General features: G+C 42.8%; 1 protein-coding gene across 3 annotated transcripts; it reads left to right on the forward strand.

Moving 5' to 3' along the window:
- Positions 1-158: 158 nt before the first annotated feature.
- On the forward strand, positions 159-26,053 carry PWWP2A (PWWP domain containing 2A). Of its 3 annotated transcripts, none has more exons than XM_015293662.4 (3): positions 159-893; positions 11,645-17,758; positions 23,398-26,053. In XM_015293662.4, the coding sequence occupies exons 1-2, from the start codon at positions 211-213 to the stop codon at positions 13,323-13,325; spliced, it is 2,364 nt and encodes a 787-aa protein (XP_015149148.1). In that variant the 5' UTR covers positions 159-210; the 3' UTR covers positions 13,326-17,758; positions 23,398-26,053. The 3 variants fall into 3 exon arrangements, with proteins under 3 accessions (XP_015149148.1, XP_040503046.1, XP_046756470.1); XM_040647112.2 differs by having other exon boundaries at positions 11,645-12,612; XM_046900514.1 differs by lacking the exon at positions 159-893 and adding an exon at positions 985-1,263 and having other exon boundaries at positions 11,645-12,612.
- Positions 26,054-26,834: the final 781 nt, after the last annotated feature.

The raw sequence follows: 26,834 nt of genomic DNA on the forward strand, positions 1-26,834 counted from the left end.
TTGAATGAAGTCCTCGCTGACCAACGGGAAGTTTCCACTGGGCTTGACTGACAGCTACGCTCTCCATTAGAAGTAGAAAGCTCCGTCGCGCCCACCAATAGGCTGCCGGACGCGAGTCTACGGGGCGGGCTCTCCCTCCCAGGCGGGCGGGGAAGGCCGTGGTTATCGATCCCGCTGCTGGAGGGAGGCGGCGGAGAAGCAGCAGAGAAAATGGCGGCCATGGCTGCGGAGGCGGCAGCGACTGCAGCGGTGCCGGGCGATGGGGGGGCGGGCGAAGCCGAGCCAGAGATGGAGCCCATCCCGGGCAGCGAGGCCGGCGCGGACCCTCCTCCTGCCGTCACCGAGGCCGTGGAGTCGGCGGTGCCCGACGGGGAGGAGGCCGACGGAGGAAAGGGTGCTCCCGGCGAGGCCGAGGAGCCGCCGCCCGTGCAGCTCGCCCGGAGCCCGGCCGGGACGCGGGAGCCGGAAGGCGAAAGGACGGAGACGCCGCCGCCCTCCAGCCCGGAGGTGGGTTCGCCGCAGGCCGAGCTCCGGGGAGCGATCAGCCCGGAGCCCGAGGAGCGGCCGCAGCCCTGCCCGCCGCCCGCCGCGCATCCCCAACTTCCCGAGGAGCGGCCGCAGCCCTGCCCTACGGCTGCCGGGGGCTCCGCGAAGCGGGAGCCCGGGGAGGAGCCGTCCCGGCCGGAGGAGGAGGAGCCGGATGCTGCCGCCGCCGCCGCGGAGCCCGAGCGCCCGCTGCCCGCGGCCCCGACCGGGGGGGAGGCGGAGGCGCCGCTGCTGCCCGGCTCCGAGGTGCGGGTCACCCTGGATCACATCATCGAGGACGCCCTGGTGGTCTCGTTCCGGCTGGGAGAGAAGCTGTTCTCCGGGGTCCTCATGGACCTCTCGAAAAGGTGAGATCTCACGGGGAAGCCGTCTCGAGCCCCCACCCAGGGACGGTGCCGCTCCGTTCTGCTCCGCTCCCGCCCTCGGAGCGCGGGGGGAGCGGCCTGAGGACGGCGGCCTCCTCGCCCTCCTTCCCTCCCATCCCGGAGCCGGGCCCGCCCGGGGGCAGTCGGCATCCCCGGGGGTGGAGGTGGCCCTGGCAGTGGCAGTGGCAGTGCCCGGCGCTGTGCCGCTGCGCCCGGCGGAAGCGCTCCCGAGGTGGGAGGGGAGGGCCGAGCACATGGGCGCTGCTTTCGGCTCGGGTGGGATTCCCGGCGCCCCCAGCAGCTCTGCGCATGGGAAGGAGCTGCGAACCGCAGGTGTGGGCACGTGTGCCAGGTTGGTGTCTCGCATTGCCTGGGTAACCTCGCATTTCTCTTACGTGCTGTGATGGTTTTCAGGCTACGCCGTTGCAGTCCTGAAGTATGACTGTTGGTGCTAATTGCTCCTTGCGTGCAACGAATGAGGTGAAGTTTAATGGTTCTGAAGTACAATAATAATTTTATTTTGGGGGCTGTGATCACAAACCGACTTAAGGCCTTAATCATACTGTGAGCTTTGGGGTTGGCTTTTTTCATTGCCTTCCTATAGCGGCGTCCTCTTGGTAGGCCACAAGTCATCAGTGAGTGCATGTAGGTACAAAGAGTTTAAGTGCCATTTACGGGTGGAAATATGCCCTGTTTCTTTACTAAACCTGTAAACACTATGCGGATACGTGAGAGAAGAATGAAATGTGACCAGGGTTATTGTTTAAAAGAATCACAATGTGTAAAACGTGCCTTTTTTCAAGATGTAGGCCACATGTGTTTTTGTCTTTAATCACTGTGGTTTACATGGCTACCATCTGTTTAATAACTTCCTGTTATATCAAATGATCAGTGTCTTCTGGAAGAAAGGTACTGGTGGCCAGCACCTTCATCCTAGGCCTAGCAGCTTGGTTGGCTTGTGAAACAGAATGTGTTTTCTGGAGCCTAACTCCTGGATAATGCAGAGGGAGTGAGCTTTATGTCTTTAAATTGTTGAAATGCAGCTACCAACCTTTGAAAATATGATCTGCAAAATGTATTCATTTTGAGTGTGACAGTGCCTCAAACAATGTCAGGAGGAGTTAAGTTTTAGTGCTAGGTAATATCTATTCTTTTGTAGGTTTGACTTCTGTATCAGCAAAATCCCGTTATTAATCTGGTTAGGAAGGTGACAAAGCACACGCTTCTGTACTTGTAGGGATCTGTGTTGAAAAGGAAAATGAAATGTCAGCTTCTCCCCTTCTTGTAAAAGATATCATATCTTTTTATGCATGTACTGCCTCCAAACATCCCCTCGTTTGCCTGAGGTTTTCTTGTGCCCTGTGGATCCTTCTGTCAAGCAGCAGAGCTGCTGCAGCCCCATGCAGCAGTGGGCATCTGTGGCAGGCAAACCCTGGCTCTTCTGCGTTGTGGCTTCAGTGGAAGCCTGCATCCCAGTTTCCCCTGTTTTAAGCACAGGCCCTGGGGGAAGCTTTCAACGTAAGAACCGAAGACCTCTGGAAGAAGTGCTGTGTGAAGGCCTGTGCCATTTCTCTCAGATACTCTTATGCAGTTAATTTATTCCTTCTTCTCCATCTGTGTAATCTTGGACTTCCTGCAGGGGCACTTGTTGCACTGGGATCCAGAAGGTGAAATTAGACCTGTAAATCAAAACCACCCCAGATCCAGCATAGGTTTACATGGAAGCAGTGCTTCTAGTCTTCTAGTATAGAAGAGAGTGGACATGGAAAACAGTCTCCTCTGGCTCATCCAAGTGAACAAGAATAATTTTATAAACCTTCCTGACGCAAATTTTGTTTGCTGTAGATCGGTATCTTAAGGCCCCTCTAGGAGAGTTCTCTGTTTTAAAAAAAGTTTGAATTTTTTACTGAAATGACTTTTTGAAATGAAGGAATGAGTAGATGCGTTTGCTGCAGGTGCTTGTACTGTTTTTCTCATATATTCAGAAGAAAATAATTCCTGTTCCTTCTTGGATCTTAATTTCTGCTTTCCTCTTAAGGGCAATGAAGCTGATTCTTCTATGCAGTAATGAGAAGAGTGAGTTTTAACCAACACTTAAAAAAAACAAACACAGAAACCTGTCTGCTGGACTCTTGTCTTGTCAAGGCATGCTCTAAATTCCTTTAACTTCAAGGTCAAGGAAAAGAAAAAATATCCCCATTAATTCTATCTTCATTATTAAGATGATGTTTTGACTTTGCGTTTTATTTTTGTGGACTTCAGTATGAACTTAATAGTGCTAGGGGTCTCATGTCCTTCTTTTCCTCCTGCCTGCTGTAAATAGGATGTCCATTTAGGTGTCTGTAAAACAAGAGTACGAGAACCTCACTGTTCAGTGGATGTTTTTCCCCCATTTCTTTGAGGTAAGGAGGTATTTCTGCCCTTACTCCTGGCAGTGGGGTACACTGAAGATCAGCCTGTCTGCAGCTGCACTGGAGGTTCTGAAAACAGGGAGCCACATCTACCGAGTCCCGAATCAGCATCTGATGCAGTAAATCTTTCAATTGGACACATCACTTTTTTTTTTTTTTACATTACAGGCTTATTGCACAAATTAAAAAATGTGATCCTACTGTTAAAAGATAATGGCAGCAGTGGTAATAAAGTTTAAGTGCCTTATTGCATTCCTGGATGAGATTCTGATGGGGGCTCTGTGGCGTGTGCCTGATGGAGCTGATGGAAGAAGCAGGAAGTGTGGCCAACCGTCGGGCAGGTGAAAGCAGTCGTGTCATTATGTCCAAGTGGATGGCAGAAAGCTGTAGCCAATTTTCCATACCAACTACTCGTTAGGTATAGGGCTTTTAAGCTTGTCTGTATGCATCGTTTGGCTAACACTGTTTGCTTAGGGTATATGAGATGTTAATGCCACCTGCTGGCTTAGAATTACTGTAAATCTTGCTCTGCACCTGGAGGAAATATACAGTAAGGAAATAACTACGGAAAGTAGCATTTGTAAAGCTTAAAACATAGAGTTAGAAGTCCTGGTTCTGGTTTGTTCTTTTGGAGAGGCTTTCAATCCTGCACTGTTTTGTTGGGTTTTTTGCACCTTCTTCAACTTTAAGTACTGGGAAGGAGGTAGGGAGGAATTACCTTTGTATTCTGTTTTTTTTTTTTTTGCCAGCAGTCTGGGCACAGACTTCATATGGTGTTATCATCTGACTAAAATTTTGTTTCTAATCCGATGGATGTGAGGGACAGTTGTCTTCCTACTGCCTTTCTCTCTAAGCTATTTTGTGTGTGATCGTGGCAGCGCTTGGAGGAGGCAATGGGAGAAGAGCAGAGTTGTGTTATGACCTCAAAGCCTTGGGTAGCCAAAAGGTGATCCCTTTATTGCCAGTGGATAGGTGTTGAAACTTGCGCCTTAGCTGGGGTTTGATTGTGGAAAATGAGGAAAGACTTCCTGCAGCAAGGTATGAATGAACTGTATGATGGAAAAAAGTTCTTCAGATAAGCTCAGATTGTAATAATCCTAGAAATAATTTCACGTATAGTGTTATTTCCTGCAGTCTCTTGAATCCTATGCTTTTTCCAATATAGTAAGGCTCGCAAAATAGTAAGGTTAAATTAGCTGTTGCATCCATTCCCTGATTTTTTTTTTTTACTCTGCAGAAGATCTGTTATATTTTTGAATTGCTTACATTTAGCACTTCTTGAAACTTGTCTACATATGCTGAGATTTTGTTAAGCTTTGCAGAGTGCACCTGGTGCATTGTGACTGTATGCACCAAGGCAAGGGGAGGATGAAAAAAGGGCTCTGAGTTTCAAAAGACTGAAGCTGGTGAGGAAGAAGCAGCAAGAACCTTACCTGAAAAAATCTGGCACATTTCTCCCTGCTTTAGGTTCTCTTTTACTAACTAATAACTTCATTTAATAAATGGGGACATTCGGACTTCTTTGTCCAGGGGAAGTTTAAGTTCAATGGAAGTATTGGTGTTCTACAATATACGTTCTCAGCAGTAAAGAAATAACTGTTACTTGGGTTGCATGGTGGTTGAGTTGTTTTTTTCCCAGTTTGCAAAGTGTTCATAAATTCACTGCCTGTTCTGTTGTTTCTCAGATGTGTAAAGAAGCTTGGTGCAATGGTAGTGTTTAAGAAAAAGCCACAATGCTGCTTTGCTGTTTGTTTTGTCCCAGAACACTGGAAGCATAGGTCTGATGTGAGTGTGTGTGGTTGAGACAGTAAATCACATATAGTTTATGACTGAGAAGTGATATTGAAAGGTATAGCGTCACATTTAATTAGCTTCACTTGGAGCACAAGGTTGGATCAGAGGACCTTGTGATACTGCTTCCAAGCTAAATTTTTCCGTGATTCTGATTAGTTTCAGCTTCTGTATGTGAAAATAGTTCATCCCGCATTTCTGTTTACACCCAAAGCTTCATTAGGTTTTATTTGTTGTCACTTATCAAATGCTTTTTTGAAAGGCTTTCTCATTCCAAGTTTCCACTTGTTAAAAAAAAAAAAAAAAAAAGGCTGGCAAAACTGGAGTAGCTTTAAAGTTTTTCTTGCATAGGTATAAAACACGTTATAACTGCTGCTTACACTGAACAGACATACTTGTCAAACTGCTTCTGGTTTTGAGCCAGTACAAGGAGCGTGATTGCCATCCACCCCCTTCTGAAACCAGTAATAATCCCTAATTTTGCTGTTATATGGGGTGTCTGTGTGGGTTGTCCCTCCAACTTCCATTTCCTAAAGTAGCTGTAGTCTACTACTGTTCTTTGCTGGACTTTGATTCAATGGATGATGGCTAATCTTTGCTTTCTTCTTATGGCATGCTTTTCTGTGTTCCAACAGCATGGGTTACTGTTGGTTTCTGAGAGTAGCTTAACTTGACTTAGCTTGAAGCGTTGGAAGACAAAGGACTAAAGTTTTCAGTATGTGTGAAATGATTTTTTTCCTTTACGATGCTATAGGGCTGATTAATCTTATACATCTTGCCACTGAGTTGACTTAAAGCTCATCCATTAGTAAATGATGTCCTCTTCAAGTTTCTTGGGATTTGACTGTTATTTGGGTGAGCTGGAAATGTATACTCAAGATATCTTACAGCTTTGTAACACGTCCAAATGTATCAGCTAAGTATCTGCTTTAAAATGTGATCCATATGTTGAACTAATAATGCCAACAAACGTAAAACGAAAAGATGACTTTAAGTGGATCTTCGGCCTTAGAAGCACGGCAGTAAAATTGCCGTAGTTAGTAGGAAGCCTAAGCTTAAAATATTTGCATTTCATCTCTAAAATAAGTTTACATTTGTATATTTGACAGAACTCTTGAAGTTACACAAAAATGAAGGAGACTTTGAGAATTTGCATGTAAAGTCTTTCCAGTGAGAAGGTGAAGGATACATTCCCTCTCCTCTGGTGGGGAAAGGAATGATTAGGAACCATCCAAGTACCCTTCAGGCCTATCCACTTCGCATTGCTCTGTCTCTGCAGTGGCTAATTCTTCCAAGTCTGCATCAGCATCCTGACTACATGGACTTCTCTGATGTAGTTTCATGGAAGTCGACTTTGGGGATGCAGCTTTTTTCTTGATGACCTGATTTCCAAAGAGAGTTGCTCACACTTTGGTTCTTTGTCGTACTTGTAGAGCTCTAATAGAAATAGGCATTTCTTGGTGTCTTTATTCTACTGTTATGTTGCTTGGGAGGTAAGTAAAGTTTTGAATTGATAACTTGGCTTATGTGTATGCTTTTTTCAGTTAGGTGCCTACCACTAAAAGCAGTGTGTGCCACAACAAGCTTTATCATGCCAACTAAATCCCATATTAAAAATAGGTTACTGCACAATCTGTGTTTTGGATACAGACTGTTTTCCTGGGTTCTGAAATACTTTGTATTGAAATAGCTATGATCTAATTGTATATTACATCAACTATTGTGATTTAAACCCCTAGCTTGGATGTACATATGAAGCAAATATACTTAGCCCTATGTTACTTGAGCATGTTGTTATATGCTCAGTATTCAGAATCATTGAGCCCTTATCCATGAGATGAAAATTGCTTTGATTGTTTCTTCTCTTGGCTGCTACAAAATACCTACTGGTAATATAGGTTGAACAAGAGTAATGCATTGAAAAGTAATTGATGATTGCTGTAGTCTGACCTAACGGTGAAGATGAGAATTTTGATCAGAATCATTTACAACAGGATTGATTTAACCCAACACTAGAAGCTACCGTGCTGTGCTGATGTAAACCCAGAGTTTGCAGACAAATGTGAAATACTTCTGAACCCTTTTAGCACATTCTTTCCTTTGCATCTTCTTGGCAGAAAAAAAATACTTCTACTGTTTTTTTGTGTTGTTTTTTTTTTTTACTTGAGAAAGGTAAAACTTAAACATTGGAGACTAAAGATGAGAGCTGGAGGCTTTACGTAGTGATGCACTTTGCCCCAGGATGCGTCATTTAGATGTTTGTGTACATGCAGTTGTGCATTTAGGTGGTATTTGTTCCTTATCTCCTGCTTATTTAAAAATACTTTTTAACCGTGCTCTGTCTTGCATACAAATTGAACAGTAGTATGTCTTCAGTATAATAATTCTGCTATAGGATTTAGATGTGAAAAGTGTTGTCTTAATTTGCTTGAAGTACTTAGGTTTACATATATGTAATGCAAATCTCAATGACTTCTAGGTTTGATATCAAAAGTAGCTCCTGCACAATCACAGAGGATGCCATGGCTTCCCATTCATTAACTTCCAGTTGATAAGACATGGAAATAAAACCATAAGTGTTTTTATCACATCTGTCTCTGTATAACCTCCCAGGTTAATTGGACGTTGTTCATGTTGTAAAGATAACTGGACTGTCGGAGGGCATCTCATCTATCCTGCTACTCAATTGCTGTTTATTATTTGCCTTTAATATGGATGTATATAGGAGTTATATCTGGCATGGGATATCAGATGTATGTATTATTAGATCCTACTGATTGCTGTGCTTACTTGTAAACCTTCTTGAAAATATTTTTCTTACACTGAGTTTTATCCACCTTTGCTAGGCAGGACTTTTCAGAGTAAAAAAGGGGCCAGGACAGTTTTTTGAAAGAGGAAGCTTGGCAACGTGGAAAACTGTTTCTAATTCTGAATAGGTGTGAAGCAGAGGTGCCTTCATCTCTGCTTAAATACCTATTTCTTACTCTTTTTTTTCCTTAACAGTTCAATTTCAGATCCTCATCAAGGAATCCTTCTATTACAGCATGTAATATTCTGAGGCAGAACTGTATATATAGTGCTGTAGTGGGCTATACAGAGCACAGCTGGAACTTAGACATACACTGACTTTTATTCTACTTATTTATTTTTGATAAGGAAGACACTGTTGTACGCCTTCCCAAGAATAGTATTTTCAGGAATATTGGAAAAAAGTATTACAATAAGGACAGGTGGTACTTCAGGATCAGGATCGATGCATTCAAAAAAGAGGTACTTTGCTGGAATAAAGACAAGGCAATCTCTTGCAGTATTTAAATGAAAGACTTTTAGTTCATAACTATTAAACTATTTAGATGCTCTGCCGTGTGTAGTCTTCAGTAGGTTTGTTCTGGTCACATATTCATTCTGCTTCTTCTATTGAGAAGATATGCCACTGTCAGCTTTCTCTTAGTGCTTATCACCTTCTTCTTTCCATCTTCGTACTCCATTCTGTACCACTTACTGTTTGTTTCCTAAATCTTTTTGCTCATTTGCTTTTAAATTTGCATATAATTCTTCTAAGTTGGGCAGCTGGAGAACTTCACCAAACTTCACCAAGGAGGAGCCACCAATCATAGAAAAGAATGTGGGCATAACTTGCTGTTGGATGGGGCAAAAAAAAAAAAAAGGCATTCAGCTATTGGAAGTAATAATCAGTCTCTGAGCATGCCCAGTTTATTTTGCGCTAAACGTGAACTGAATCTTTGCATGTCATGTCTTCATGTATTGACAGTGAATTTACACAAATCACATTTCTATTTGATCTTGCATAACTGGCACCAGACATCAGTGAGTGGTCTTTGGTCTTAGAACTCGTTAATTTTTAGGTAGATAGGGTCAGCAAATTCCAGCTCATTCATTAAAACATTACCTTTTGTGAGACAGACTGTAGCCTCAGGAATTCAGTATGAATGGTTTTGTGCCTTAATGAAGTAGATTTGCATCTTATGTGTTAAAATATCCACATCAGTGATCCTATTTCTCAGCTTTTTGGACAAAATGTTGTGGAGCTTCTTGAAGGAGAAGATGGTCTAAGGTGCAGTCACGGTCTTAAATTGCTTCATGGTGTCAGTTGTGTTTCTGGTGTTCAATTGGCATTGAAATTTGTATAGCAGAGTTCTTGTCCCATCTAGGGGTTCTTGTTCTCAACTCCTACACTAAATTAACTGCTTTCCCAGCTCTTGTAAATCTTCAGCAGGTGGTGAATGATGGGATCCAGAGCTGCTTGCTGTACACGAAACCAAAGCTCTTAGTGCAAGTAACACTGAAAATGTTGGTAGTTTTATTGCTGTCAGCTGACAGGTGGTGTTTGTTTGTAAATCCTACTCAGATCTGAACAAATTATTTGTCCTCCTTAGCAAAAGGAACAGTGTTTGTGGAAAAGTAACTTCTTGACACTTGGTGGACTTCTGAGGCTTTAGGGAACTTAAAAGTTAGTAATGAATATCTTCTGAATTAACTCTGGACTGCAGGCTGGAGAGATGCACAGATCCACAGTTAAATGCTCATAATTCGCTGCAGCCCTCAGTAGCACAGCAGGCTGCGTGTAGTTTTGATTTTCATCTCAGGGAGGACATCTGGAGTCCAACTGGAGTGGGCTCAACCCTAAGAAATGAACTTCTATGGGGTAGTAAGGTATTTGTGACACAGGGCACTTGTCACCCTGTGTATAAAGACAGAACAGTGCTCCAGCAGCTAGTAGACCAGGCTTTGCCTGGGTTCCAGGTTTCAAAGGTATGGACGTTGTAGTATCTAGGGGGAAGGTAACAACAGCACTAGATGCTTCCTAGCTGTAAATTGTCAAGTATACAACTTCATCTTTTTATGATGACAAAATTGGTTGAGTTGTCACTTGACTGGATATAATGAAGTGCAAATGGGATGGATAATTTAGTTTTGGATGGATTGCTTGTTTCAGTTACAACTTGAAAGTATGAAAAGAGGCTTAACAGATAAGTAGAAGGACAAATAAGTGAAGGCTTTTGCCTGTGATGGTGTAAAGAATACTCTAACATGTTATGACAATTTTTTTGAATACAAACTTGGGAAAAATAAGAAGCCAGCCTGTAGGTACTTGTCTAAACTGCATGTTTATTGCAGGAATGTGAATGGGAGATAGACCACCACTCAGCGTTTACCTTCAGTTTAGCAGCAACCATAGATGACAAATAAATTTCAGTTCCATCAGTTCAGATGTTGCAGTTAAACACCTGCACAGCAGTGTGAACTAGTGTTAACCTGAGGACAGATCTTGATCAATTACTTCATTCTCAGGTCATGTGAGATAAATACAAAGGGTGTTTGTTTGGTGATTTGGAATGGGTGATTTTAATGTTTGAATTGCAACCTTGTCTATCGTGTTCTTACTGCAGTAAGCTAAGCTATTCAAATATAGCCTAATGAAAGCCAAACACATCTGTATGTGTTGGAGCAGGAGTTGGGCAGAGAGTTTGAATGCCTCATGAGGGCTCTGTGTAAGGTTGGTACTGTAGATTGTAGATGCTAACGTGGGACATGAGAATGGTTAAACAGGCTTTTATAATACTTCCCTTTGCATTCAGTAGATTGAAAGATATATTGATGAGATATGAATGTATTTAACTTTTCTCCCAGGAGAAGATAAGCATTATGCCCTATAAACTGATGACGTTTCCCTTAGCATAACACTGCAGAAGGTATCGGTTACCTGTTGAACAACATGCTACTTCTCTTAGTATAGGGAAGTTAAACTAATGTATAAGACTTAGTGGAGTTTCATGTGTGTCAAACAGGGCATTAGAGATATTAGAACACCTAGAGCTGCCTGCAGAAAAGTAGACAATGTTTTAAAATAGTTTGTTTGCAGAACAGAGGGGAATTATTTGTACTCTATTGAAATTATAAGGATAGTTTTGCCAGAAGGAACCCAAACTCAAAGTTTTAGGCTGTAATGCATCAAGTGGTCAAGCAGTAATCTTCTATGGATGTTGATGTGAAGAATAACAGTGCTGTTGAATGCCACTATTTACACGTTGTGTATTTGGCTGAAATCTAACATAAGTTCAGGCTTTTGTGTGATGCCACAAACGGAAGCATTCTGTAAAAGTGACTCAAAATGCCTTCCTTGCTCATATAAATGGAATTGGTGTGGGAATCTATCTTGTGTAGATTTGGAATTGGTGGGGTAACTTGCTGAGTGTGAACTCTGTGTTTATAAGTGTTTTCTAGAAGTACAAATGCTGTCCTAGGCAGTATTTTTGGATATATTTTCGGGGTTGTTGTTGACACAGTAGAAACTCATGTAAGCGAAGTTACGTATTTTGTGTTGCATGCTGACTTGGTTTTGGTGTTTTGCTTTTTCAAAACTTAGCCTAAGACTTGGTATAATGTTTCAGTTTTGTCTGGAACTCATGTTTTTTGAATGGTAGTTATGTGGATGGCTTTTAACATGCTTTTTAATAAATACAGCAAAAGATCCCTCAAAACCTTTAATGTTTTTTTGTTCTCTTGAAGGTTTGGACCCCATGGAATCCCTGTGACCATATTTCCTAAAAGGGAATACAAGGATAAACCTGAAGCCATGCAGCTCCAAAGTAAACCATTCCAAGATGAGGCACAGGTGAAGTGTGAATCTAATGCTGCAGTCCCTGATGACTCTTCTCTCACGCAGCCATCAGAACCAAGCTTAGCTAAAAGCCTATGGACTTCTAAACCACCTCCTCTCTTCCATGAGGGAGCGCCATATCCTCCTCCTTTGTTTATCAGGGACACATATAACCAGTCAATACCTCAGCCTCCGCCCCGGAAAATTAAGCGGCCCAAGCGTAAAATGTACAGGGAGGAGCCCACTTCTATTATGAATGCTATCAAACTACGACCCCGACAGGTCTTATGTGACAAGTGCAAAAACAGTGTTGTTGCAGAAAAAAAGGAAATAAAAAAAGGTGGCAATGCAAGTGACTCTTCAAAATATGAGGATAATAAAAAACGAAGAAATGAAAGTGTGACTACTGTGAATAAAAAACTTAAGACTGACCATAAGGTGGATGGAAAAAGCCAAAACGAAAGCCAGAAAAGGAACGCTGTGGTCAAGGTTTCAAATATTGCCCACAGCAGAAGCAGAGTAGTTAAAGTTACTGCACAAGCAAATACGTCAAAAGCGCAGTTAAATACAAAAAAAGTTCTCCAGAGCAAAAACATGGATCATGCAAAAGCTCGGGAAGTCTTGAAAATGGCCAAAGAAAAGGCACAAAAGAAGCAGAGTGCAACCTCCTCTTCCAAAAATGCACATTCAAAGGTCCACTTCACACGGCGTCTTCAGAACACCAGCTCAGGTTCCCTCCCACCCCGATTGCGTTTAAAGCCACAAAGATATCGGAATGAAGAAAATGACTCTTCTCTCAAGACAGGACTTGAGAAAATACGGAGTGGCAAGATGGCAACTAAGCCGCAGTCTCGCTGCTCCTCCACCCGCTCAGCAGGTGAGGCCCCTTCAGAAAATCAGAGCCCCTCAAAAGGCCCTGAAGAGGCCAGCAGTGAGGTTCAGGACACAAGTGAAGTGCATGTAACTGTTGATCAGGATGAACACCAGACATTGGGCAAGAGAGGCAGCAAAAGCAATATAACGGTTTACATGACCCTTAATCAAAAGAAATCTGACTCTTCCAGTGCATCAGTTTGTAGTAGTGATAGCACAGATGATTTGAAATCTACCAACTCTGAGTGTAGCTCTACTGAAAGCTTTGATTTTCCTCCAGGCAGCATGCATGCACCTTCCTCCTCCTCCTCCTCTTCGAAGGAAGAGAAAAAGCTCAGTAATTCCTTGAAAATGAAAGTCTTTTCCAAAAAAGTCTCTAAATGTGTTACACCAGATGGCAGGACCATATGTGTAGGGGACATTGTTTGGGCCAAAATTTATGGCTTCCCTTGGTGGCCAGCCCGTATCCTGACCATAACTGTGAGCCGGAAAGATAACGGTCTTTTAGTTCGCCAGGAGGCTTGTATATCATGGTTTGGGTCCCCAACAACGTCTATTCTTGCTCTTTCACAACTATCCCCCTTTTTAGAGAACTTCCAGTCGCGCTTTAATAAGAAGAGAAAGGGTCTTTACCGCAAGGCCGTCACAGAGGCAGCTAAGGCTGCTAAGCAGCTGACTCCCGAAGTTCGGGCCCTGCTGACACAGTTTGAAACGTGAACATGGAGAGTAAGGTAGGCAAGAAATCTGGAGGCTCCACGAAATTCATAGCCTAGTTAGAGGACTACCATGAAGGACTTGCCGAGGCAGAAGTTGCAGTCGGTTGGATGCTCTTTTTATACTAAAGTTGTTCCATTTGTAGCGGTTTCATGGAAGTTAAACAAATTGAACATGCAATCAAAATTAGCCTAAAGTGAGAATTTCAGTATTTTTCAAGCGAGAATTTTTTTTAAAGAAAAAAAAACTCCTCAAACACCCAATGCATAGGAGCCATAGCCTCAGCTGAAAGGCAGCTTATTTGCAGGGAATTTTGTAGTAGTTTCTACCCAGTATGTACCTAGTTGCTGTGTGGCAAAGGGTTGACACAAGGGGTGAAAGTAGTAGCTGTGATATTTTATTTTTCTTTTCTTAGGTGGCCCATCAGGGAAGTGTAGAAACGTAAGCCTTGTCTAAATGGTCTTTAAACATGATTTCAAATACTTTCTGATGTGTTTAGTCTGGCCAGTGCACATTGGTTCAATGCACGCGTGAACACCTTAGAGGCGTGCCCCAATCCACGAAGGCCAGTTTAAATGGCATTAGAAGACGTGCTGAAGTTTTTAAGGAAGAAAAATTCACAGAATTAAAGACCAGATTAAATGGGGTTTTATCTTAGTGACCACTTCTTAAACACTCAGCCTTTCTATGCACATGGGGGCACAAATATTAACACTTCAGGGTCTGAGAAGCTGAGAGTGATGCCTGTAGCTCTAAGACAAAGCTGAGAAATTGCTCAGTGTTTGGGATCAAGGGCTGTTAATGCTGCATAGGTGTGAATCAGAACTTCTGGTCTTTCTTCCTGAAGAAGTCTTTCAGGCCATTTGCCTGGAGTTTTAGATTAAGAGAGGCTTTGTTTTGAATGTGTAAATAATTGATTGATGAAATTTGGTCAGATTTTCTCCTGACTGGTTGTTCCTAAATTCTTAGGATACGTCCTAGTTAATTACACTTTGTGAATTGTCAGATGTGTAATTGTTGCATTTTGGATGTATCTAACTTCATTTTTTTTTTTAAATATTTCCGTTTAAGGTATCTGTTTGCAGGTCAGAAAATGAGAATTATGTAATTGTGTAATGCTCTGAAATGTAAAAACAAACTGTAAATAAAATTGACTAAATCTGAATTATTTGTGTGTGTTTCTCAAAAAGCTTTGAAAAAAAAATCTAGGATGTTAGAGTACTTGATATCTATGCTGGATTTAGAGGACACCCTTTTAAAAAGTAAATTGTCCTTTTTTGCTCATTCTTAAAGATAAGTGCTGGTAAAGTACTGTTGGTATACTTCCATCTTAATTTGGAGATGAAGCAATTATCGCTCCCCTTTGTTACCAAACCAGCTCTCTACAGGGCTTTCTGGAAAGTTATCAGGTTTTTTTCCCCCTTAATTAGATTTTGTTCCATATATTGAATAACAACTGGATGTCATTTGTACAGTGGGGAAATGTTTTTGGTTTTCTCCATCTATCAGAGACTAAGCAGACCTGCTCCGCTGTTACTTCAGCTTTCCTTGCATGTCTGTTGCTCGGTGCCGGGCACTTTCATGCAATTGATGGTACAGATTGTACATTTTTTCCCTCTAGTTTTGGTCCTCAGCTGACCATATGTATTGCTCTCTCTTTTCCAACCCACTGCTGTTTGAGCCTTGCAATGTGTTGTGAAGAATCTGTCAGCGTTCATCCCAGAGCAGTTTTCATCCTGGTTTTTTTTCCATAATTGCCCACGTAGGCAACCATGAGAGACGTAAAAATCTCAGCTTGGGCTGCAATTAGATTTTGAGCAGACATGAAAATGGGGGTGAGGATTTAATCATCAAACCCTTAAAATCTTGTAAACGTGAGATTAAATTTTGTATATTCACGATACTGTCTGGTCTTTCCAAAGCATTCGGATTCTTGAACCTTTTAAAATTATTCTGTTGTGCCCACAGAACTATTTGAAGTCCAAAGTGTTGAGGCCATGGCTGTTAGCATTGCCTCCCAAGTATCTGCTGAGCTCTGTTAGGTGCTAGTTAAGCTTCCAATTGTGTCAGCTCTTCCTTGAGCTTCTAATAGCTACCAGAAAAACCCAAATCAAACCAAACTGGTCAATGCTTTTTGAATGTGATAAACACACAATAAATTTCATAGTATGGAGAAAAAAAAAAAAATCCTGTTTCACTTCTATGTATTCTTTCCTGCAAACAGAAACAGTTTCTCTATTGAAGTAAATGAGCCTTACTTTGTTACTAAAGCAGAGTGCTTTTTGGAGCCAAGAACCCATCCAACGTGGTTTAGATGTCTGCACTGGTTTCTTGAGGTTTAGAGTCTCCAGCAAACTGCTTGTGAGTTGTTCTGGGTGGAGTAGCAGTAGCATTGATGTGTACGTTGTTATTTTCTTATTTAAAGTACTTGCAAGCTTTGTATTCTTTTAATTTCTATAAAGGTAAGCACAGTGCTAGAGTATATGTAGTTGGAACTTAACACGTTTGCTGCTGAGGTTGAAGAGCGACAGGTATGAGGGGTTTCTTTTGATTGCTTTATGTTCAAAAGAATGTTATGAAAGGCCTTTAATGACTCTGAGTTGTGGTTTGTAGCTGATTAGTCTTTTATGAAGTCTTTCCTAAGTTTCATAGTTTGTACTAAACGTGAAGTACATCATCAGTGCTGGCCTAACACGTCCCAAACACAGCAGAGTATTTCTTTCATCACAAAACCCTGTTATGTTCCACTGAAAATATCCTATTCATGGGTCTGTGATTCTTCTTTTTGTTCTGAAGAAGCTGCAATTCTAGATTGAGTCCATAGTGGGGAAAATGTTGGGCTTAATGTGCAGCCTGGTTGTGGCATTAAGTAGCCTTGATGGTCGCAGCATGGGCGCTGTGTATGGATTAGCTTTGAAGACTTGCGCGGCGCTAAGCTTTGCCTTAGCTGCAAAACACTGCATTCTTACGTGCACACCTGAGCCCAGCAGTGCCATAGTGTGAGCGTGGACTCCTGTCCTTGCAGTTCAGGACATGTCTGTCCTCTCTGAATTACCTGCACGGTGTAATTGATTTATCAGGGAACTCATCAGAGCTTGCTTGTGAAGTGCCAGGAAAGTGCATCTGTAACTGTGCAGCTGTTTCAAGCAGGCTGTGTATGGAGAGGAGGAACAGCAACACAAAGACTGTTAGCTTTCTATCAGCTTGATACAATAAGCAGAGGATGCATTTATGAGTTAAGGAAATTCCTCAGTATGGTTGTCTATGCATGATGCTTCCATTTGGGGAAGAAATAAGGCAGGTAGTGATGAGTCTGTAACACAAGAATGTTTTTCCTTTGAATATCTTTAGCGTTAGTTAAAGCTACTTCATCTTAAGCCATTTCATACCAAAACATATAAAGATTTCCTCGATGTTTTGGAAAGCCTGAGTGTTCAATGAGTGAAGGTTGGACCAAATGTGAAATACTTGTGTTTCTCTGGAGTTCTACAGGAAATTGAACACATACTTGGTATTTTTCTAATCAGAGTTGTAATTCTATGTCAGCGCTTAAATAAGGTAATCATCTCTGGTTGTACTTCTTTCAGACAGCGTTATCTTTGGTTATCTGAATATTTCATTATCTGAATCTTACAGAACTGGCAGCTTCCTCACCAGTGGGGTGTTGGGGATGCACTGAATTTAGGTCACCCGTGCAAGGCTGAGAAGGCTTTATTTCTTATCACTGTGTAGGAGAATGTTTTTTGGGGAGTGAGGGTGAAGCTTCTAAGTGTTTCCAGGTTTAAGAAAGATGACTAGTGGAAATAGAGTTGTTTTGTTCACTGCCAGGTTTGTTTCACGCCAGTTCTCCTGGAGTTAACTGCTCAGTGTTCCCAAGGCCTGACACTGATCTCAGTTTGTCATCTGTGAGCCTTTGCTGCAGTTGTCAGGGTACAATGTGAGCGTGAATTATGAAAACAAGCAGTGGCACACCCTCAGTGGCGTTCTCATCTGCCCCCATGTCTGTTCTGTGGGGTATAATGTAAACAAAGCAGAGCAGTCCTCTTGGCTGGAGTCTCAGAAGGAAAAAAGCCGCCTAAAAGGGGAATGAAGATGGCAGCATTTTGTGCCTTAAGCAGTTTGGTAGAAGTGTAGGTATACGATTTAAAACCAAACTTGAAAGTGATCTTACAGTGCAGAGTTTATAGTGGTTAAAGGCTGAGGTGCTTTATTTTTCTGTTCTTACTTTCAGTTTACTTTTTAAGGGTATAAATAGAAAGGTCATAGGGAACCTGAAGGAGAAGAGAGGAACTTGGTGTGTCGACTTAGATATGATAACATAAGTAGAACTGGGAGAATAATACTGAGATTAATACCGTACTTCACAAGTGCAGTCGGAAGGAATAGCTCTGTGCCTTGTTACTGGATTTTGGCAGTTTAGGCTATGCTTACATGAGGTCTGTGTTTTTTCTTTATTTTTTTGAAGTATGGGGTATGGTGAGATACCTGATGGTGATATAGTCAGGCTATACTCAGCAGCAATATGGTGCAGTTATCCCTGCAGGTAAAATAAGCTATCAATAACCAAAGAGGTCTCTCTTCACGTAAGTAACTTCCCTAAGGCTTCTGACGTGGCTGAGTTCTCAGGGATCACCCACGTTCATCAGCAGGCCAGGCAGAGGCCTGCATTCTCGGCTGCTTTGAAGCAGCTGTCAGGATGAGTTGGCAGATCCAAGCTTGTGAGATGTGACTGCAAGTGTGCAGCTCAAATTCTTACTGAACTATTGTGGGAGAAAGCTCTGCTTGGATACGTGGCCGTGGTAATCATAATGACAAATTCTTACTTGAAGTTTAAAATGCCTCAATTTCTGTTCTTGGTAATGTAGTATTTTAGTTAAATTTCCTTCGTGTGGCCTTATGCTGTGTGTTTATAGAATGGCCATTTAACTGGATAAAAGCAGATCCCCACGTAGGATGCTTTTCCTATTCCCTGCTCATCTTACTGGCATTTCTTTCACCTCTTCCAGTTTGAGCTCATCTTTCTTCAGTGTCAGTGCTAAGAACTGTTTCTGGTAACTTACATGGGGTCTTGCAAAACTCACAGAGCAGCAGTGCAGCAGTTCTTCCCCAATCAGACATCTCCCTGGTGACTGCTTTTGCTTTGCAGTTGTTAGAGCCTGGGAGTAGCTTGTGGTTATCCTATGAGTTACCCAAACATCTCAGTCTTCCTTCTGTAATATCTGAGAGACGTGTACTAATTCATGCTGTACTTTAATTTATACATACGTATTTTTAATTACCGTGACACAACTGCCCGTGTGTGAACACAAGGAAAGATAGCAGCTCCCTGGCGTGGCTGTGGAGACAACGGCTTGCTGACTGCGACCGTGCTTTTCCTGCAGTTTTGTTCTTGGCATCAGATCCAGCAGTTGGGGAACAAAGTCTCTGGGTGGCCCTGCAGCACGGGGTGGCTCACTGCCAGGCGCTGACTGCTGAGGGGAACTCGGATCCATGGCTAATAAAGAAAAAGCATCCCTGTGCTCTTGGCGTGGAGTAGGATAAGCAGCAGCACGGAAAGGGAGTGTGATTGATGAGATGTTCTGCACGTTAGAAGACCTGAGCCACCCTGCACGTCAAGTAGGGAGACAAAAGGGAGTAAGGGATTGTCCAGCATGCCTGCGTAACCCCCCTGCGTGGTCTGCAAACGCACAGTGCTAAAAACTTCTCTATCTACTGTGGCCCAAAGGGATAACGATAACAAGAAAGGCTGCAGGTGTAAGCTGGAGCAAGGAACAGATCAGGATCCCCTGTTTTAAATTCAGGCTTTGCTCTTCCAATGTATGAAGACAAATGGCTTTGTGGAATTAATTTGAGCCACATTTGAGGTGTTATTTTCAAAGCCAGGACCGGGCACATTTTGAACAGCTGTAGTGCAGTTTCTATGTCAACGATTTTGGCAGAGGTAGAAGAAAAGCCTGCTGGGACTGGAAGTCTGCAAACACCTGACAGGTGAACTGACAAAGGGGAAATATTCCCGTTTAAATGCAAACAAGACAAGAAGTTGTAGTTAAAATTACAAGACAGAGTTAAGTTTACGCTCTAGAATTTATTTAGAATATAGCAGCAAAATCCTTGATGTTCTTTTGAGAGCTGCATGGCTTCTGTAATTGCAAGCTTTTGGGAACAAGCGAGGTTAACCTCTGTCAGGCCTGGGTTAGTTAAATTCATCCTGCGTTGGGCTATGGGGCAGAACCGCTGAGCCGTCCTGGCCCTGTCACAGCTCCGATGTCTGTAATTCTGTAATTACCAGCTCTGATTTAGGAAAAAGAATCCTTGCAGAAACGTGCAGATCAGGAAGTGCTGTGCTCGTGTGTCAGGCGGGAATCACAGTACAGTGAAAGCACGGCGCCCACACTGCTCCGCGTCTCCTGCCAAGGGGCCTCTCCTGTGCAAAATCGTGTTTGGATGACATCATTTATATAATATGTCAACTTCAAACGTGTTTTTCTTTTAAAACACGTAGGTCAATTTTCGTGTTTACTTACTAATGGTTTTGCTGTCAGATACGCAGTATGAACAAGAGCTATTCTTACATGTGCTAGCCATGCGCTATGCAGTTGGGATTTGGAAGGCGAGCTGTGCTCCCAGCAGCTTGTTCCCATCAGCAAGAGGCTGTAATGGGAATGTAGCATAACTCTGGTGACAGACTCTGCCCGACTGTCGTTGCCCGTTTGTGTTTTAACAGGTGCACAAAGGGGAAGAAGGTGCTTGCTTTGTCAGTAAAGCAAGCAGGTTCAGTTCCAAGCAAATATTTACTTAAATGCCAGTTTTACATCTTTTTTTATTATTTAGCATTTTTGTTTGGCTGTAGGAAAAACTGACGTTTAATTGCTCTGCTGCAGGAGTTCCCTATTGTAAAGCATATGGTTCAAGTACAACATAAGAACAGCTCCCTCCTCTTTGTCCCCTGCAAAAAAGAAAAAAGGTCTAGCTGGATTTCTGCTGTGAGACAAAAGATGTTTTCTTTCTGTATACATTGCTGTTAGAATCATAGCTGAAGGTTTTGAGCATTGAATATTCTTGGATGCAATATTACATTAGCTATATATGGTTATTTTCTGGCTTTTCTCTGCTTTCCGAGCACTGGGCACCCTGGGGGGTTCTCTGTTGTGATCAGATTAGGTGAGAAGGCCGGCTTGGACAGGTTCTTAGAAATTCTTGATGCTGTGTTAAATATATTTCAGAGAATTAAGCATGTAAAGTGAAGAATGCATCCATCCCTGCTTGGTAGTTAAGGGAGTGAAGGCCCCACTGCTGAGTACAGTCATATGCTGTAGCAGAATGTGACAGTTCTGCTTTTGGTAATCCATTGCGTGGAAGAGAAGCCTGTTGTAATAGCTGGTCAAAGTCTGACGTTTCAGCAGTTAAGTCACTCCTCCTGTGTCTTCTGTTAGCTGGTTTTATCTAGAGCCGAAGTGCTAGCAGGCCGATGAAGCTGGTTGTGTTACTGCAACCATCTTAAATGTTGGGCTCTTTGCTTGAAGGAGCTGGCTTTTCCTTTGGCCAATTTGATGGCAGATGCTGCTGGTTTTACTCCCCTCATCCTCCCTGGCTGCCCCTTCTTGCTGCCAGCCTATTTGTGCTTTTCCTTTTAAGAGAAGGACCTCAGCACCGGGGTTTTGCTGCCACTGATCTGTAGGTCACAGCGATGGAGCGAAGGGACTCACTGAGGAGCAGCTGATGAAGGCACCCCTGGGTGCACCCACAGGGCTGGCAGCGTTCTGACAGCAGCGCTGTGCTCTGAGCATCGCTGCCTTTCAGCCCCCGGGCTGCACTGTGCACAGCACACTGCGGGGAATCCTGAGGGTTATGCATAGCTGAGCAGCCAACTAACTTTGTATAGTCCTGCCTTAAGCCTTGTCTATACAAAACATTGCTCCTGGTCCAGATACAATAATGTAATTTTAACTGGGCTGCCCCTTTGGTCATAACCGATGAGGTTATGTACCTTACAGCAATCCAAGCCACGGTTCTTCCTTGCTGGTCTCTGAAATGCCCACACAGCTGACACCAGCAAAATGGCAACCAGGGAAAGGTTCCATTGCAAAATATTCTGTATTCATGAATTTCCCCAAAATGCAGATAAGAAGTGTACGTTTGGCATGCATGAGAATAGCAGGTTCTGCAGTGCTTCGCTTTATTGATTTCAAGAGAGTCTTTCATTCTTTTTTGTCAGCTTTATTCCTTGGATTTTTGCCCCTGAATTGTAACAGCCTCGAGAGCAACCGGTCCATTTGCTCTTTCACCTTGGGTTGTCTCAGGTTTCTCCCATACTATAATCACTTCAACAGCGATTGTAATGCTACTGCCAAAAAGGCTTTGAATTTCAGTTTATAGGCTGTGAGGGGCCATATGGGGATAGTTGTTTGAACAAAAAATGTGAAGCAGCACACAAAGAAACTCCAATACACTCTACAACTGAGAGTCATCTGCTTTTAAGTGACTTTAATTGCTACAGTAAAGACGTTCTGGGTGTAGTCTGGCCATTGCTAATGAGGTATACACAACTGTGCACAGTTTCATATGAATACACAAAGCCAAAGGAGATGCAGTTTCATCGTTATGGTTTTTACCTGGGGAGGAAGAATGGTTCTTTGTCTGTTTCACGTGCTAAATAAGAGAGGAGCAGCTGCTGTTTTTCCCATTTTAGGAAGTAAGGCATATCTAAGACATAGAAGAACGTAGTGATGAATTGGCTTTGGCCGCTGGCTGCCATTTGGTCATGGTCACCAAAAATTCCAATCCATTGCTTCAGTTCTCACTTCAGACAGCGTGGCACAATTCATAGTACTGCCCTGGCTTTGAGCACCAAGGTCTGCTGTGGGCAGTCGGGTCCTTACACAGAAGGCACCTGTTGCTGTTGATGCTCTGTTTTGCTGTCTGCCAATTCGTTCGCTAAATGATGCGGTACTTCCCTGGATAGCAGCTAAGTGCATCTTTGCCTGGATCTGCTAAACGTTGTAATTAGTCCTCATTTGATCTGCATCAGCTTTCCCAAAATTTCATTCCTATTTTAATTCTGTTTCATTTTATAGGATGTAAAGTTATCTTTTGTGTTGTCTTTTTGTGGCATGATGAGCAACTGAACAGTTGAGAACTGCGCCGTTATCTCCTGTATCTTCCCTGCCTTCTCTGTCGTTAGGCCCAGTTTCAGGAATTCCTCTCTTTTGCTCTCATTTTTATATCCTTTTGGATGTAATTCAGGGGAGTTGTCAGTGTAGAAGGACCTTTAGGAGCTTCCCACCTGCAGTATGAGTTATTCACAACGTCACTGCCAGTACAGGAAAATGCGTACGTACATCTAAAGTAGCTGCAGCAGTCTGAAGCTCAACACAACAGCGATGGGAGCCAACAAGGCTGGCCAGGTCCTGCTGGAGCCCTTCTGGGAGCAAAGGGGTTGGACCAGAAGACCTCTAAGAGGTCTCTTCCCACTCAAATATTATTATTTTGAAATCTGCTTTCTCTACGTTCCAGAAGCACCCAGTCAGGACAGGCTGTTAATCTGTGCTGCCCTCGGTGGTCGGTGCTGTCATGCAGCAGTTATTACTCGGCCCGTTTCTGCCTCACCATCATTTCATTTGAGTTCTGAAGAACAAATGGGAAAACATAAGCAACAGTGGGAAGAAACATGCTGAGCATCGTTAGCCTTCAGTGCTCCCATGCATTCTTTAGGTCTCACCTCCAGCGTGCTGCTATAGCATCAGCTGTAGTTCAGCACTGTAAATTATACATTGCTGTGTTTTAATCTCCCTCTTTCATGAACGACTCCTAAATGTATTTGAGAGCTGAAGTTCTCCCTTGATGCTGAAACAGGGGGAGATGTAACAGATCAGCATGGAGCTTCTCGTAGAGCTCCCAGCAGGGGAGGAGTTTGTTTGCTGCTGTGTGCCTGATGGTAACGTAAACACACGTACACATATTTGTCTCCTGCACCAAACCGAGCAGCTGAACTGGGAGCTTTTCAGGTGTTGTTTGCCTACTTTTGCAGTGCGTTCTGGAAGGCATTTAACCGTTCTCCTTTCTCTCCCCTTTTCAGCTCAGAGGCACTAATCAGCTGCTGTTCTTACGGAACCTCACTACACTGCCACGAAGAGCACCACCAGCTCGTCAGGACTGAAAGAAATCTGAGACCGAATGGTCCTACTTTTCCTCTGAAATCTTCACCAAGTAGTAAACGTTTTTTGAATGGGAAAGGGGGGTAAATGTGTTGGAGCCACCCCTCGCACCCAGCTGGGGCACCTGTACCTAATGTACATTTTCTTTAAAGTTTAAAAAGATGTTAGGAAATATTTTATAAAACTTTTTTGCAATAAATGACGCATGAAATTATTACAGACTCTACGACACTTACATGCAAGGAACCACTTGAATTATTAGTATGAAGAATCACTGCAAATAACTGTTCTTTTGTCATGTGACAGTCGGTTTGTATGTTTCGATAGGTGCCAGTGATGGAGCCAATTGCCTGGGAAGTTGACTGTAACTTTTGAACTTTTATTTTAATTCTTAACTTTAGCATTGCAATTTTCCATTCTATGAGGCTTAGTTAGTATTTAGTGCAGGTGTTAGCAGAGCTGTGACCCGTGATCAAAAGCATGTCCGAAACCAGTTGTATTGTACAATATGAACAGTCCTGCTACGTGAGACCAACGTTTCCCATAGAGGTGATGGAAGGGGCGGTGACCACAAATCTGTGTATCTCTGTATTATGGGAAAGCTCCTTCTGTGTGAATATGGTTGCATTTTATTTATGCTGTTGTAACACTTAGGGAACTGAGGATTGTGGAAGGGTTACGGTGCAGAGAGCAGCGTTTTGCTTATGATACTTTAACGAGATGGGAGTTGTGAATGTAGAGAGATTAAATGGAATGGCATTTCTATTTCAAATCATGGGTTAATTTTTCCTTTTGACGTCAATATTTTTCAGATACGTAACTAGTAGAGCAAAGGTTTATTAGTGTTTCTGATGGTTGTTGACTTCTTTGAATAGCTGTAAATCAAAAAGAGAAACCCAGTGGGTTTTATCCATTTTATTCCCCTTCCCCAGAAGCTGTCTGGTAATTACGACCTACTTCAGTGCAGTTTGTGACTGCTGGACACGCTGCTGAAATACTGACTTATTAAATATTAATTTATTTGTCACCGATTACTTGACGTTGTGTGCACATTTTCTCAGCAGTATCGTTTCTTACAACGTTCTTAGAAGGGGATCTATTAAATAACCTGGGAAAAAATATTTGCTCTGAAGAAATGAAAATGTGCACATAATCTACGAAAAGTCAAATTTCTGGTTCTATAGAAGCGAAAAAGACTTGTATTAAACTCTTCTCCTCTTTACTAATATCCTGATTTGATTGGAGAACGTGGTGTCTTTGTCCAGATCATTTAAAAAGAAAGATACCTTTCTGAGAGGTGTCTACGTCAGCACAAAGGCAGTTTCACAGCCTTCATATATGGAGTCCAAATTAAGTAACGTTGAATCCCAACTCACTCCACCTCCATTGTTTGGCTTTGGTGTTGGCAATGGGTTTCAGTTTGTTAAGCAGTCGTGGAGGAGGGAAGTGAGATGCTGGAGCAGCTCCAGCAAAGGCAAATCAGCAATGCACACACTGAGGCTGGTCGTGCTGAGTGCTTGCTCAGTTCCTTTTATGAAGAGGTAATTTATTTATAAAGCTGGAAATGGAATACGTACTGCCTCCTTCTTAACGAATAGCTGCATAATGCTATATAGTAGGTTCAAGTTGTACCGTTTCTCATAATAAACTGTAATCCTTCCTTTTAAATTTCGGATTAATGTTTGGCAGCACTCTTCCTTTTCACCAGTCAGGTGCTGTTGGTGGCTGAGATGTGATCAGAATTTAGAAAAACTAAGGCATCTGATGTGATGAAAGGGAAAGTGATGTGCTGCAGTGTACGTGCTGGCCTTCCACCTCTGGACACCAAACCCCGATTGTATTGGTAATCAGTGACAGTCTTGGCCTAATAAATCACATTATTATCCACACCCACCCACCCTCACCCAAAACCAAACAACCAAACTAAAAAGAAGCCACCAAACAACATGGCACAAAACAGTTTCTGCTCAGGAAAAAGGCCCAGGACTGTAATAGCAGGGTTATTGCACATTGGGTTGAAAACTGATTGATGTTGTAAGTAGAAGCCGGTAGTGCCTGCCTGTGTGACATCCGACTCTTAACCAGTGCTCTTATTTCCTCACCGTGAGCACTTGTGCACAGCAGCTGAAATATATATATATATCTATATATATTTAAAAAAAACACTTAAGAGTGATGCAGGTCTATGCATTGGATAATATGGGTATATAAGCAAACAGCATAAAAATAGACAAGGTAGCTAACTGTACTTGTGTTTGTTTTCACAGAAAGTATTGCAGCCATTTCATTTGAAACCAGATTTTCATTTTGAAATGAAATTGTCAGGGATATTCTAATGATAGAGAATTACAGTAATGTATTGCTTTTCACTTTTTTGCTTTAGTTGCTTAATATTTAAGCTTTGCTCCGTGCTACCTTCTTGTCTGTATATTGAATGGTCACTATGCCTCTTTCATTTTGTAGACTTGAATGAGGAAAATGATTCATCCTTTAAGGTTTGCTGAGAAGTAAATGATAAAGAATGTTGTGTAACATTTATTCAAATAAAGCCTTGATTTTTTTCAGTGCTCTTTTAAAGGGAAATAATGTTGAATAATGTTTTCACGCTGTAGCTTCCTTGTTTTATTAGTCTTTGGTCCAAAAGACCTCTATTTATTTATTTATTTGTTTGTTTCTGAATTAAAAATTAAACTGAGTTTCCTTGTCCACTGCTGGAAGTGAGTCATCAGGACAAGTCTCTCTCCAGGCTTACATTTCACCGTGGTGAAAGATATCAAGGTGTGCTCAGCCAGCTTTCCGCAAGAGATGGGGAAAAGCTTTTCTTTTTTTTGCTGGTAATTAAGAAGACAAGGTTAGCCGTGCTTTATGGAGCTAGATACACAGTGAACCCTGATGGCCCCATTTCATGGTTGCGATGGAGGCAGCCAGCCCTGCTGAAGGAGATCCCAGTGAGAGGCTGCAACCCTCCAGCTGTGCAAGGATCATGGGGTGAGCTGCAGGGCTGAGCTCAGGGCCACCCCAGCCCCACTGCACAGCACAGAGCTCCCTGCAAGCACAGCCCAGTGAGGCACAAAGCAGCAGCAGCCCAGGACACGCTGGGTACCCACACCCCACCTGCTTTCCTTTCTGTGGCACTGCTGATGGCTTCGGACAAGTTGTCTGCAGCAGGTAAGTGCAGTGAGGTATTTCTGTTTGGGTGAGGAACGCGCCGTGCTGAGTGGCACTGTGCCATCGTGGTGCCCTTGAAGGAGGAGCGGGTTGTGTGGTACCGGCTGCCCTGTGTGATGCCAGGTGTTTTGTTATTGACCCATCGCCAGTTATTAAAGACTTTCTCCAAAACTGAGTAGTTAACTTCTGG

Source organism: Gallus gallus, chromosome 13, assembly GCF_016699485.2.
Source record: "Gallus gallus isolate bGalGal1 chromosome 13, bGalGal1.mat.broiler.GRCg7b, whole genome shotgun sequence".
NCBI classification, from domain to species: Eukaryota; Metazoa; Chordata; class Aves; order Galliformes; family Phasianidae; genus Gallus; species Gallus gallus.

Excerpts from the sequence above, each read along its gene's own strand:
- PWWP2A (XM_015293662.4), top strand. The coding sequence starts at position 211 with ATGGCGGCCATGGCTGCGGAGGCGGCAGCGACTGCAGCGGTGCCGGGC. Across the intron at positions 894-11,644 it reads CTCATGGACCTCTCGAAAAG|GTTTGGACCCCATGGAATCC; the intron begins GTGAGATCTCAC and ends GTTCTCTTGAAG.